General features: G+C 43.2%; 1 protein-coding gene across 1 annotated transcript in view; it reads right to left on the reverse strand.

The window, feature by feature from the left end:
* The window catches only part of LOC144799578 (hydroperoxide isomerase ALOXE3-like), a 201,765-nt gene that overhangs the window by 68,238 nt on the left and 119,091 nt on the right, over window positions 1-14,436 (reverse strand). The window contains exons 8-9 of the mRNA XM_078670951.1: window positions 11,433-11,636; window positions 10,515-10,601 (exon numbers count right to left, since the gene is read on the reverse strand). Coding sequence (XP_078527077.1) covers window positions 10,515-10,601; window positions 11,433-11,636 — 291 coding nt within the window. The remainder of the gene's footprint in view (window positions 1-10,514; window positions 10,602-11,432; window positions 11,637-14,436) is intronic.

Raw genomic sequence — 14,436 nt, forward strand, 5'->3', positions numbered from 1 at the left:
ATTTAGCAGGTGGTAGCCATATCATATCAAGTTCAAGTTAAAGTTTATTTTATTTGCATAGTTTGTTAAACCATTGCAACACAGAAATATTTCATTACAGACCAATTTTTGGATATAAAAACTCCTTAATTATAAAAGGATAAAAGTTCTATTAAAAAAACTGTACAATAAAAATTTAAATATTAGAAGTCACTTATTCAGGCACGTTATAACCAGAAGTGCATGTCACGTTTGTTTACACCACGGTAATTCTTAGATATAATACTTTGTTTATAAATACACAGGTAAATTTAAAAGTTAGGTTTCAGCCAATATTTTGATTTCTGGCAATTTATTTTGGCATGCTGTCAGAAATTTTACCAAAGCTCAGTTTAGTTGGGGGTCACTTGGGTCAAGGCAAGCCAGAACAGCCTCCCTCCTAGTTCAAATTCCACGCTGGTTGAATTTTACTTTTAATATTTGTAGCCGTTCTTGTGAGAGTTGTTTGCAGGAGCATAATAAATGCAGCAGATCTTCCATCGCTGACCCGCATAGGCGGCACCTAGGGTCCGCCTTCTCCTTCAGCCAGAGTGGAGAATGCTGAGTGCCAGGTAACAAGCCAAGTTTAAACTTCATGAAGCTGATTTTTCTATGCTTGGAGTAACCCGTGTTAAACTACTTCTGGGCTGCTTTCTCACAGTATGTTTTCAGAGTCATCCAATCATGAGACCTTTCAGCGAGTGAGGCTTTGTCCTCCAACCACGATAGGTATTTGACTGATTTCCAAACTAGTTTCTTAAGTACGCCGGAGCTAGTGGGAGTTTCCCACAGTTGGTTCAGTCCCAATTTGTGTAGTCCTTCTTTGAGGTATCTCGCTGCAGGTGAGGTAGCATATCTACTTATCTCTTTCCATAACTGTGCATTTAGTGACCCGGAAGTGGCTTTTCGTATTTTATCCCACGTTATGATGTATGCCCCATGTCTCGCAAGAGATTGCTTCTGGATACCAAACTCAAGCCTTATTTGCGAGGGGGAGGTGTATTTGGGTAGCCCGAATACAATCCTAAACGTGCTTGTAACTGTGGAGTCTAGTAATTTAGCGTCTCTTCCTTTCTGGGCTTCACTTCCATAAGTTATTGTTGGCAATAACTTTGCACGTATCACCTCAACTGTGGGCAGAATCGATGGACCGGTTAATTTGGAGTTCAAAGATTTTAGGGAGATTGCCAATGCCATTCCTTTGTGCCTAATGCTGTTTCTCTGTGCAAGGAATTGACCTCCTTTACCGATCTTTACACCCAGGTATTTGTATTCCGTGGCGGTCTCTATTCGTGTGTTGCCCCAGATCCATACTGAGGGTTTTTCCCTTTTTTTGCTCACGGTGATGGTTTTAGTTTTATCAAGGTTTATCGTTAGACCGTTTTTTTTTGAGTAGTCTTGTGTGGCATTTATAAGATGTAGGAGGCCTACTCTCGTTTTACTGATCAAGACTATGTTGTCTGCGTATAAGAGACATGCCACTAAAATGTCTCCCAGTTTAGGAGCGTGTGAGTTACAGGCGTTTAATATCGGTATGAGGTCAGCTACGAACAGGTTAAAAAGTGTGGGGGCCAGAACGCAGCCTTTTTTAAGCCCTTTGTCCGTTGGAATGAGCAGCGACAAGTGTGTTCCGTCGCCCAGCTTACTCTGGACCCAGGTGTTAGTGTGCAGGTTTATCAGGAGGTTTAGAAGGGATTGGGGGAGCCCCCAGTTATGTAGTTTGGACCACAGTCTGTTTCGTTTTACATGATCGAATGCTGCTCTATAATCGATAAAGCACAAATGCAGGGAGCTCTTAGTCTTTTCCGCCTTGTCAAAAAGCATTGCCATCGTTATTATAATTGTGGTCGTCCCCACATTCTTTGAGAAACTGGTCTGATTCAAGGGGATGATGGATTTTGCTTCTGCCCAGGCCTGGAGCTCTTCCAGGAGCATTCCCGCAAAGAATTTTGCCTCGTTGTCCAGTAGTGCAACTAGCCGATAGTTCTGAGGCTCTGACCTGTCCCCTGACTTATGAATTGGTGCAATGATGGATCCCCTCCATGACTCTGGCAAAATGTTTGTCATCCTGATTTCCCAATACAGTGGTTCTAATGCTTCAGCCCAGAATGTTGACTCTTGCTTATAGAGCACAAGTGGTATACCGTTTGGGCCGGGGGCCCCTTCCCTCCTTCCCTTGCCTATTCGCCTTTTTATGGTCATGGTTCGATTAGTTGGTGAGTCAACAATTAAGAAGTCATTTTCGATTTTAGGTTGTGTGATCTGGTAGATTCCTGCATGTGCAGCACTGATGTTAGAACCTTCGGAAGCGCCCGAGGGGTTTTCCCCATTTGTTCTAGAGTCCGTGGCTTCATGGAAGTGAGACCCAAGATATTTTGTCCAGACTGCCTCCGAAATGTTGGAGGTAGTTCCCTCGTTGTTAGGATGAACACATTTATTTATGGTTCTCCAAAAACTTGCTCTGTTGTTTTGCTTGATGTCGGCATGTAGTTTGGCCCACATGGCGTTCTCTTTGTCTCTTTTTGCATCCTTTTTTTGTTTTTTCAACAGAGCCTTTTGCTTTCGCAATGAATTTAATAGTGTTGTATCTTGAGTGATCCGCCGTGGCTGTCTCAATGTACGATAGATAACTCTCTTGGTGCGCTTGATTTCTTACAGCGCAAATTGCGATATCGAATTCGCACCTCCGATTCTTTGTTGGATTTTTGGCTTGATATTCGATGTGTAGGCTGCCATGGTATCAGTGAAGCTTTCCCATTTTTTAACCTCGTCTGGTCCGGCTCTCAGTTTGAAGTGATCCTTAGCAATTCCCACCATTCTGCAGTGTGTGGCAGGCCCAAATTTGATTCTCTTAAGATTAATAGTATAATCTGCTCCTTGAGCGGTCCGGCAGTGCTCGAACATATGGACTGTTGTTCTAAGCTCGATTTCTTGTGGCCGATGATCACTGTCCCCTTTGTCCCCTAAACGAAATAGGGTAATTTGGTGGAACAACTCAAGGGAGACAAAAGTGTAGTCTAGTATAGTATTTATTCTGGATGAACAGTATGTTGCTACAGGGGGGTTATCTCCTCTTGATCTACTATTTAGTGCTCTTAAATATAAATGTTCCAGTTCCTCCAAGGCCCACTGCCCCACCTTTGTTTGCTTGCTTGGGAGTAGCCCCCCTTGCATTGGAATGTTCCAGATTGTGTTTTGTATAAACATTTCGGCTTCCGTGGAGGACCTCATTAAATTTAGGTTTAGATCACCCGTAAGAATGAGCTCCGCTGATGGTCCTTCTGTAATGTAAGTTTCTACCAGCTTGCACATTTCTTTTATTAATTTGCCTTTTCGCTTTGGTTGGATGTAAATGTTGATTATTATGATGTTAAGATCCGTTGCTCGTGTTGTGCCTGGAGAGTATAAGTTTACAGCAAGAGCTGCAGATGAAGAAGAATCTAGATCTCGACAGTAAGATTAATTCCACATGCAACTATTACAAATTATGTCAGTTAAACATGTGCCAACTCTTGCATATGGAGTAGAGACCTTAAGAGGTTGTGCTCACAACACCATAGATAAGCTAGTGACAGGGACCTACCGACGCCTGTTTAATCTCCCGCGACATTCTTCACCGGCACAAATCCGACTTGAGTTCGGACTTAAACGACAGAACCTAAATAGCTTAGGAGCTTATTTAAAATTCTGCCACAAAATTAGAAGGGATAATAATTCCTCGCTTATGACAGTGGTTTGGGAGGCAATATGCGATAATAAACACAAGCAGGCCCATGAATATTTCAAACTGGCGATAGATACGTTCAATGCGGAACAACTATGGGCCTTACCTCTTTCACAGGTGGCTTTTAATAAAATTATAAATGGGTGCAGCTCAAAATTGCTGTCTTTATGGGATAAAGCACTACTGGCAAAGAGATCCCATGCATGGACAGTTATTGCTTCGTACAGTATGCTAAAACCCCAAAGATATTTAGGAGACTCAAATAGCCAAAGGGCAAAGCTGAAGCTGATGAATCTCCGATTTGGAAATAGCCAATTTCTTGGAGACTCCCCTACATGGAAATTGATGAGTAGTGAGAGGGTGTGTCGCCTTTGTTATTACAAGAGGGAAGACATTTGTCATATCATTTGTAGCTGCCCTGCACTAATAGAGGAACGTAGGAGGCTGTTAAGGTCGGACTTTAATAGTCAAATTATCCGAACATGCCGACAAGCAGTCATAGCCAGTTTACAAGGAGAATGCTTGCAATTCACGGGTAGACTTTTGAAGTTTATAGAAATAGTGGAGAAGAAATTGCTTAACTGTGGACAATGAGGATGGTTTTATTTATATTTGGTTTTATACATTGATGAAACGTTTCTTTTAATTATGTGGTCTTAATAATGTATGAAATGTAAGAAGAATTGTATAATGTTGTTTTAATTGTAAGTTTTTAGTAACCGAACAATACATTTTTTCATTTCATTTTTTCATTTCATTTCACATGCAACGTATATGGCCAGACCCCCCTGAAGATGGCCGTATTTTGCCTCAGCTAATGCACTTGTGTGGAATCGCAGAAATCCTTGCAAGTGTGGGGGTTCGCTCAGCCAAGTCTCTTGTAGAGCAACGATGTCAAAGGCCCTGATACAGTCAATGAAGTCCGCATCCAACAGTTTGCTTGCCAGGCCGTTTACGTTCCAAGAACATATCCGTAGAGAACCCCTTATATCTGATCTTTTTTTTGTCCCGCTAAGTCGTCAATCTTTTTTCCTGTTGTTTGTTGTTCTTGACATCCATCTTAGGTCGGTGTCCCATTTCAGTGTTGTTGTGGGGTCTTGATGACTATCACATTCTAGCAAGAAGACTTCTCCATTTGTTTTGCTTTGCCCCCTGCACCTTTCAGTACCGAGGTGATGGACCTGCCATCGGGTACCGGATTTTCAGCTGTGTATTTTGGCCTCAGCAGGTCGGGATATCCTAGCTTAATGTGTGGGGTAATGGTTATCCCCCAACTCTTGAAAGTATCCCTTTCTCGGTATGTTCTTTGTGAGATGGTAGATGAACCCCATAAAGGACACGTTTTTTTCTCCAGACGCGGAATCCTTGCATTTAATAAATTTGATCGAGACTAGGTCAGTTGACGTGATTTCAGACAGGGATGGTATGTGGGATAGTAAGAGAAGGATGTTGCCGCGATTCAAAATGTCAAACCTGCCCTTAGAGATGTATTCTGGTGTGAACAGCAGTGCTGTCGTTTCCTGACGGTTTATGCCGTTGGAGACTGTTTCTTGCATATTTGTTTGTGCGGCAGCATAATTCTGGTGTTCACCTATTTTTCTGTGAGTCCCGACTGCTCCTGTCAATTGGTTGTAATTTCCGGCTTCCATTAGTTGACTCACTGGCTCTCTCTGATGTTGTGCTGTGCTGAAGTGGTTGTGCTCTGAGAATGCCTCAAGATGCAGTCCCTGGAGGTAGTCTGCGTTTTTAGAGATGGAAATTGGTATGTCTGTCGTGACTTTGCTTCGGGATTGGCAAGAGCCTATATTCTCTCTTTCCATATGGGCCGTGGCCTGGTTGAGATTAAGGTCCATCTTTGTAATTGCTGAGTCTATGTGTATTGTACCTTGATTGCCTGGGTTTACTTTGCTTCCCGCAGAGGCGTAACCGTTAATGCATTTTGCACAATTCCTAGTGGCATGCACTCCTGGTTATGGGCTTGCAACTGACTTATATTTGTATTTTCTGTTTTGGTATTTTTGCTGCCTTTTACAAAGCTGTTCCTTTCCAAGGATGGCTGTGCGAGTTTGGTCTCCGTGGCCTCTCCTGGTTGCTCCGTCACTCTGGCTTCTGTGGTCCTGAATGTAAGGTTACGACTTAATGCCTCCCTCGTAATGGGGTCATTAGTTTTGGTTGTCTCTGGTATTAGTGGATTTTCTTGATCAAGCTCACTCTCGGTTAATATTTTCCCGAATAGGCGCATAAATCCATTTTTTTCACAGATTTGTTTTTGGTTCCGACCTTTGCGTTTTTGTGCTCATCTTTGTTTTGCGTTCAGTTTGCTTTCCCCTTTCACCTCTTCTGAAGTCTCTGTCACTTTATTTTCATTCTCTGTTTTCTGACCAGGTGTTTCGTTGCCATCAGTTTGTGGTTGTTTACTCGTAGTGAGATCATTCTCACCGTTTGTGAATACTGGTTAGTGAGTTGTCGTGTCTGTGTAGTTTCTAGTTAAGGGCTTTTCCACTCTTGACTCAGAGCAATACTTGGATGCACATATTTTTGCTTGTACGCACAGAGCGTTTAGCATTGTTGGAAGAGTGGCTAGTTTATCTACGATTGGGCTGCAACCGCAGTTTTGGCTGTTAACTAAGGCATAATCCTGAATATTCTGCAGAGAGGTGTTCAGTGTTCCTAGCTTACTGTCGATTGCGACCATGAACACTGCCAAGGTGTTCATTAAAGTCAATTGGGTGTCCATTTTGTCGGACTGATATTGCAGGGCTTCTACCAGGAGTTGCACTGTTTTTAGTAAACTTGCCCATGCATTCCCATTCTCCGACTGGTGTGTATTTTCCGTTTGTTTCTCGGGTGCTCTATTTGGACATCCTAGTGCATTTGTTTTTGCTTGCGGGCCCTCTTTTCTTTTCAGGGGTGTATGCCCCACATGCTCCTCCACCTTCATACCTGCTGTGGTTTTGTTCTTACCATGGTCTTGAGAGTAGGTTTAGAGGAGTGCCTCCCATTCTTCCTTGTCAAGGTCTGAAAAACTGTCCAGATTTTCGCTCACGTCCAGTTTTCTCTGACCACTTTGATGGAATGCCGCAGGATTGTGTAGGGTTAGTGGTATAGCACATAGTTTTTTTATGTTCAAAGCCCTGATTTTCATTAAGGGTTTCCAGACCGCCCTCTACCTATTTCATATTTTCCTTTGCCTCAGTTGTTGAGTGAAATCTTTCCTTTGCCTGTGGATTTTCTTCATGGCTGTCTAGCTCAAGAATACTTAGGGTTTCTAATATGACACAGTTGCCCCTTCCGGCCTTGTGTTGTACTTTGCTCTCCGGAGAAGCAGTGTTTAAAATGACGTTTTCTTCAAGGCTCTGATGCCCTTTTCTTTCATCTATGACTTCCCAGTCGTCTCCCATCCTTGTCATTATGTTCATCTCCTTTGTTGGCTCTGTACCTTCTTCCCTACGTTTATTTGTTATGGTTTCAGATCTCCAGGGGGCTGAACTTACTAGAAATTGTGCGGTTGTTAGTTTGTTTATTCGTTCAATTGTTGGTAGAATGAGTGAGCTGTTTTAGCCCGTTTTATCTGCCCTGCTACTTTAATGTGTAATTTCGTCGCCCTCTCTGCTTCCAAGGTGGTTTAGGGGCTGTAGGGGAGTCAAAAGGCCTATTGTGGGAGTGGGGCCTGAAAGAAGAGTATCGCCAGCGTTTTTTAAGAAACAACATTTTGTATCTATTTTAGGATGAAAAGAGTGATTCTTTGAACCTTTTTCCCCTGAGATTGATTTATTTGCGTTGCCTGATTTTTTTATATTTGGGGTTAGTTCAAGTATTGCGTCCGGTGTTTGAGTGGCTGGTCTGGTTTTGGCCTGTGGTTCGCCAATGGAGTCAACAGGTGCTTTTAGCTTTGTTTTCCGCTTGCTAGAATTATTAGTAGATGTAACGCCACTGCGCACACGTCCTGACCTCATGCCCGATGGTGATTTGATCGTGCAATGTAACTCCGACAGGAGGGGAGTGTTGCGGTGTTAGTAGGTGGTTAGTTGGTGGTCGCGGAAGTCCTCCTGCTACACCCCCCTCTTTCGCCACTGCTGGCTATGCGGGCAGCAGGCAGCAGGCAATCACCCTGCCCAATACAGGGGTGGGGAGCAGGGAGGAGAGCTTACACCCTCGTGGGCCTTTGCCCTGTCAGTGGCTTCCACAGGGCTCCTGCTCCTGCTGCAATCCCGCTGCAATTGGAGGTGAGAAGATTGTGAGAGGATTGCGATTGTGATACGTTGCCGAGCGCACTCGCAACCTCATAGTCTCGCAACCCCGCTGACCCCCTGCTGCTTTTAGAAAGTCCACGCGGTTCCGGCCTTGGAAAGTGCTACCAGCTAACAGAAAAATCTAACAGGGCCACCCACGGGGAGGCGAGGTGATCAGGTAATCAAGCTCTGCGAGGGCAGTATGTAGGCTATGGGTGGGCTGTGAGTGGCTATAGCGGTATCGGTATCCCCGGTCTCATCAACTCCACCGCACCACCACGCTGTTCTCTGCTCACCTGCCTCTCGCTTCGCACTCCTAGTTGCCTGCAGCCTGGATGGGCGCCTTGCTCCCCACCCGGACGACTGCAGGCTCAGTCCTGAGCTCAAAAACTCACCAGTACCCTTCAAACGGCCTCCAGGTGCGCCGGCCCTCTGATGCTCTCTCCGCTCTCTCTAGTGCTCTCTCCGCTCTCTCTGCAGCTCTCTCTGTGGCACCTCACACCGCACACCAGCGCCGCCCCCTGCACGGCGCCGATGTTTTGCAGTGCCGGTTCTGCCGTTTCCGCTGGCTCTGCTCCTGTTGTGCAGGTTTCGGGTTTCGCGGCTTGTCACACCCCTCAGGATTCTCGGGGGACACTACCGCAGCCGCCGCCGCCGCTCTTCTGCTTGCGTGCCTGCTTCCTTCTTTCTTCGTCCTCGCACTTGCTCCCGCCACTCTCGCAAAACCAGGACTGGACTCTAGTGCATCCCAAACACTAATCAATTTCTCTTTAATACTTTGAAGTGACTAATACAGTATTGTAGGTGAAATGTCCTGTTCAATGTTTGAGGACGCTGATCAGTGCATGAGGGGAACCAAATATAAGGTGTACCTGAACCGTATTTGATGGTGTAATAACTTCAACCGTCTCCCATCTGTAAAAGGGCTTTACTTATGTATCTCTTTGACGAAAGATGGACTAGATGAATATATTTCTCCAGTTAGTAGATTGTCCACAAACTTGCAAATGGACCAAGTACCTTAGGAACTATGTTGTACGAATATGGCACACAAGCAATATTTGTGAACAAGCAAGGCCAATTTCACTGTGCATAAGGTCACCTTTGGATGCATTGGCTTTTGACATTCTATGCTCATTTACATAATGCTGTGCTCAGATGCACAACAGTTCAGGACAAGGCTATTACCTTTCCTGGTTAAGAGGTATGCATTTTTAAGGACATGGCATCAATAGTGTTTTCTAGGATATGAAAGGTTATCCTCGAGGTACAATAGTTTATTTATGGGGATTTTGTATTGTTCTTCTACAGACAAAAAAAAGACAACTAGAAAAGCCTCTAACCACCATGTCATGCATACTGAGGGGCATATTACCAAGCAATAGCGATAATTATCGCTATTGCTTGGTTAGAGACAAAAATTTACCGGTGAGCTGCGGCGATTTGTATCGCAAATAAACCTTGGTATTACCAAGGTTTATCGCAAATGCGATAAAAATCGGCCGCAATGCATGAATATCGCTGAAAAGTCAGCGATATTCATGCATTACCGAGCTAATGCTCTTAGCCATGTTATCCACCTCCCATTGGATAACATGGCTAAGAACTGCTCAGGGCAGGTGTTAGCTTTTGGAGATATTAGCACTTAGCGCGAATATCTCCATAAGTTGGTAATAGGAGATAGCGATGTTAGCGACTGTTTCCAGTCGCTAACATCTTGGCACACCCACTTTGCATGTCATTAGTGATAAATATAACTGACATGCAAAGTGGGGCCCAAGATGGTCGCTATCTCCTACTAGCTGTCGCTAACTGGTGTTAGCGACAGCTAGGTAATAGGGAGATCATTTTATCTCCGCTTTCTTGGCTTTTAAAGCCAAAAAAGCTGAGATAAACCCCCTTGATAATATGCCCCTGAGTCTTTTCTCATTTGAGGGTTAGTAGCCCCACTCATTCTACAGCCTCTGAAGCACATCTAGTCACAATTCAGGTATTAGTGATTTGTAAAGTAAATGTTCTCCTTTAATGGTAGGGGACATGCTCAACACAGCAATTACATCCCAAACCACTGTTTGGGTGAATAAACGGGGAAATACATGTATTGGCAGGGGAGATCTACAATGCTCATTTTCTTATAATACAAACACTGGTCTATGCTCAGCCGCTGTGAGGCTTGTAAAAGACTACACAAACACTTTTCGTCCTGCAACATTTATGTAGGATTTGCATATGTCTGATAGGGACTGAAAATATAATTGTTTTGTCAATCGCTCACATAAAAATGTGGCAATTAAATAACTGTTTTAATGAAGAGATTGAAATAGGTAGCCTGCGGGAACAGGTCTGAATCCTGGCTGTTCCACTCATCATTTCATACTTCTGAGGTTAATACAATGAATGCAACACACTTGAGTATATTATTTCAGTAACAAAAGACCAAAGAATGAATGTGTGCTTTACAAATTCACAATATACTATGTTATCAATCATCATCGTGGCCCTTTCTTGGATGCCAGCCACAGATGTTGTCCCGATCTTACCTTATCGAAGTATCCTCCCTTTCCAATAAGTTGGTCTCTAGCGAGCGCATTAATTTCCAAAGTATAGCGATGGTGGGGAATGAGGAGCTGCATAGAGAAAGGTAAATACAAGTTATTGAATGTATGATGTTACAATGCATACATTTACAGCGCATGCCTTTACAAAGCAGTTTTTACATCACAACATCCTTTACAACGCATACATTTACATCGCACGCCACTACAACACATTTTTTAAAACTACATTAACAACGCATTATAGCTTTACAACGGATACCATTACAACGCATACCATTACCTTGCATTTACCGTAAGTGTTGGTTAGTGTAGGGGTAAACATTACTATTCTAACTCCAGGGGGTGCAACAGTAGGATAAGTGTTGGAGTACAAATGACTATTCTAACTCCAGGGGGTGCAACAGTATGGTAAGTGTTGGATAGTGTAGGGGTACTATGCGTTGTAATGGTATGCGTTGTAATGACATGCAATGTAATGCCTGCGTTTTAGTGACATACGTTGTAGTGTCATACGTTGTAGTGACATGCAATACAATGGCTGCATTGTAATGACATTTCGTTGTAAAGGATGTTGCGATGTAATGACTGCATTGTAAATGTAGTGCGATGTAATGACTGCATTGTAAAGGTTGTTTCTCCAAGTTATTAGAGACACAACAACAAGGGGTGCTTCAATCAGATTTTGTATTATCACTACCTCAGCATTTCTGTAACATAGTCTTTTATTTTTCTGTTAATGTTCAATCGTCCAAGAATCTCAGCAGTTCATTATGCTTTGTTCCTGACAGTATTTGGGCAGCATGACCCAATTTTAGAGTATACTCCATCTATACACAGAGTCAATTTACAAAGCTTGGAGTTAACATTGTCTCTATGCACTGTCTTATTCGTCTTTCTTACCTTGTAAAGAGGATGAGCCATTGGGAGCTGCCTCAATGTAGCAATGAAAAACACCTCCGCAAAGGCGTGAGTATGCAGAAAGTGGGACAGAACCTCGTGTGTGGCAAAATTTGAGCTCCTCACCCACATCTTGGCAAGTAACCAGTCCCACTCATTATCACTCGGCAGGAAGATGGGATTCTCTGGACCTGGAGTCTGATTTATCTGCAGAGGAAGATGCACAAACAGCTAGTTACTGGACCTTAGTGGTTACTGACCGAGCAACTGCTGTCAAAATGTAAGTCAAGACCAATACACAATTTATTAGACTTAGAGGATATCTGCTAAAATAGAATGCCAAGAACATTGGTAACTTTCTAGCATTATAAATTCTTTAATTCTCAACAGTAGTTGATAAATGGTCTGAACCTAATGTGAGAAAAGAGTGCTGTACCGACATCAATGGGGGGTAGGGATGCTGAAAACATGTTGGCACTGGCAAAAGAAGAGCAGCTAAAATTACGTGACTGACCACTCAGGCAAGGAGTACGCCCACTAGAAGCATTGTACTCTGAAGATGACATGCAAGTAACATTGGAACAATAAAGACAAGTCTTGTAGTCCCATAGGAACCAATTCAGAATTTGTTTTGACAATGTATAGATGCATCTACTCTTGCAAAATGAGCCGTAAAGCAGCTCACTCACATAACAATCTCTAAATGTCAAGCTGACTATACACAAGATTGACCTCTTGTAAAGTATATCTATCTATTTGAAGGCAGGAACCATTAGTTCTTACATTTTATACCTAGATTGCTTTTCTATTGGGGTATTGGTCGGTGTAGGAAATGGACATCTTCAGAGTTTGCCCTATTTCCTTTGCTGCCTTTAAAACTCCGCTCACTTCATTTGCGTAAAGTGCATTGTGCGGGCTAGAACTACCACACTTACTTCATTCTTAAGTTGGAACATGATAACTACTTTGTCTGAGGGTAACAATGCAAAATAAGCAAGGTAAGCACAAACTTTGTTCTTGAGAAGCACAAAGGGCCTTGTGCTGGCTAGAACTTTCTCACAAGGTACATTCCTAAATCATACCATGATGAGTCCTTCATCTAAAAATTGGTTCCATGTGCATAATGAGCAGGGAAATCACACACTTCGTTCTTAAATTAAGACATGGTAGACACTGCATCTATGATTGATTCAATTGGCATAAACGAGCATAAACGCATGAAGCACATTGTACTGGCTAGGGGCATTGTGTAAGGCCTTCCCTTTTTTTGTTTGCAAAGAGATCGAAAAGTAGCAGCATGTCCTCTGAGGGTGACCCTGGAAATTAGAGGTACATTAATGACATGACATTCTTATTCAAAACCTTGTAAGTCTCCATCAGGAATTTCATAAATTTAGCAGTTAGCTGGGCATTTGTCCTGCTCAGACATGTTGTTATTGCATTTTTATATTGCCTGATTCCAAAAATATGAAATACAGGAGTTAATTAGGACTGCCTCTAGTCATTTAATTTGTCACACACACAAACATCATGCAACAAGGATTTGAGTTTGAAGCCTACTGTTCAGGACTTCTGTGCCGTTCAGTAATCCATATGTGTAGACTTCTAGGGGTATAATACTGCATCTTAGCTTGATTAGGCCATTTTTCAGCTAGATACACATTGAGCAAGATAAGTATGGGGACCTCCCTTTGGACTGATAGAGAGAAATGAACAGATTTGCATTGGCCCTTGCTGATAGTTCCTGTGGATCGTCTTCTGTCCATCTCAGCCTTGCGTTGTTTGTAAGCAACTTGGCACATAATTTTGGTGGCAGGTTCAGACTGATGTTTTCTTGGGCGCCCATGGTGTTGATGGAATTTTTTGTCTATGCTTTCCATGCAAGCTTACTGTTCTGCATGCTTGACCATAGAAGCCCCTTCAGTGAGTCAAGCAGGATAGCCTTAAGCTGAAAATAATATAATAAGAAATGTGACTTCTATAGGGTCTCTTGCTTACTTAAGTTGAATTCTAGGTGAATTTTCAATGATGGAGTTGCATCCGGCAGCCACAACATTCTTCGATAACAGTGGCACTAGACCTTGTCCAACCAAGGGCCCAGACTGTCTTTCAAGATTAGAGAGCCTTTCAATAGTACTGGAATGAACTTAGAATCAATGGCTCAACAGATTGCAGACAGGTCAGGCCCTCTCATTTCGTTTAGCAGTTTCTGACAGCTGAGAGCCATTGCAGCCAGCATTCCTTTCATTGCCTCAAGCAGGGTGAGGGGCTAGCCACATAGGTTAAAGTAGACTCTGAGGAATTTAAAGCTGGCCACCTGCTCAATTTTTTGCCTGATCCAGGGTGAATAGGGTTTTCATAATTTTCTTCCTCCCATATACTAATATTTTGCCTTCGAGACATAGATAGATATTTTGTTTTCATTACAGTAGCAAGACGACGCATTCAACGATCTTTGCAGACAACTAGTGCTGTGATCGAATAAGATAGTATCATCTCCGCATCGCTGGCATTTATGCATATTTGGAGGGAAAGACATTCACACCTGCTAGTGCATTGTTAAGGTCGGCCAAATATTAATGAAACAATAGGGGAGCAGTATGCATCCCTATTTCAGCCCTTGATTAATCCCGATTTTTGCGTCACTCTATTAGTGGAGACCTTGACTCGCCCCCAGGCTTTAACGTATTGGCTCGTGAGGGATGGGGTGGGTGGGATGCCCCAACTATGGATCGACTATGACCTGAGAGGAGATATAAAGGACAGGAGCTGCTCCCTTTGTACCCAGGACAAAAAAGTGAGCTCCGAAGGTTAGTTGTCTATCCTCCTGAAAAGCTAAAGGGCCAGAGAAAAATGAAAGAGGGGTTTTCTCTGATGTATACAGCTGTCCAGTACCAACTGAACCAGTCCTGGATCCTGCTGGTGGCTTCTTCTGGAATGTTTCATGGCTCCCAAGTCCTGTTCCTAAGGTCCCTGAGCCCTTTGGCTGTGTCTAGCTGAACTTCTC

The sequence above is a fragment of the Lissotriton helveticus genome, chromosome 12 (genome assembly GCF_964261635.1).
Source record: "Lissotriton helveticus chromosome 12, aLisHel1.1, whole genome shotgun sequence".
Taxonomy (NCBI): Eukaryota; Metazoa; Chordata; class Amphibia; order Caudata; family Salamandridae; genus Lissotriton; species Lissotriton helveticus.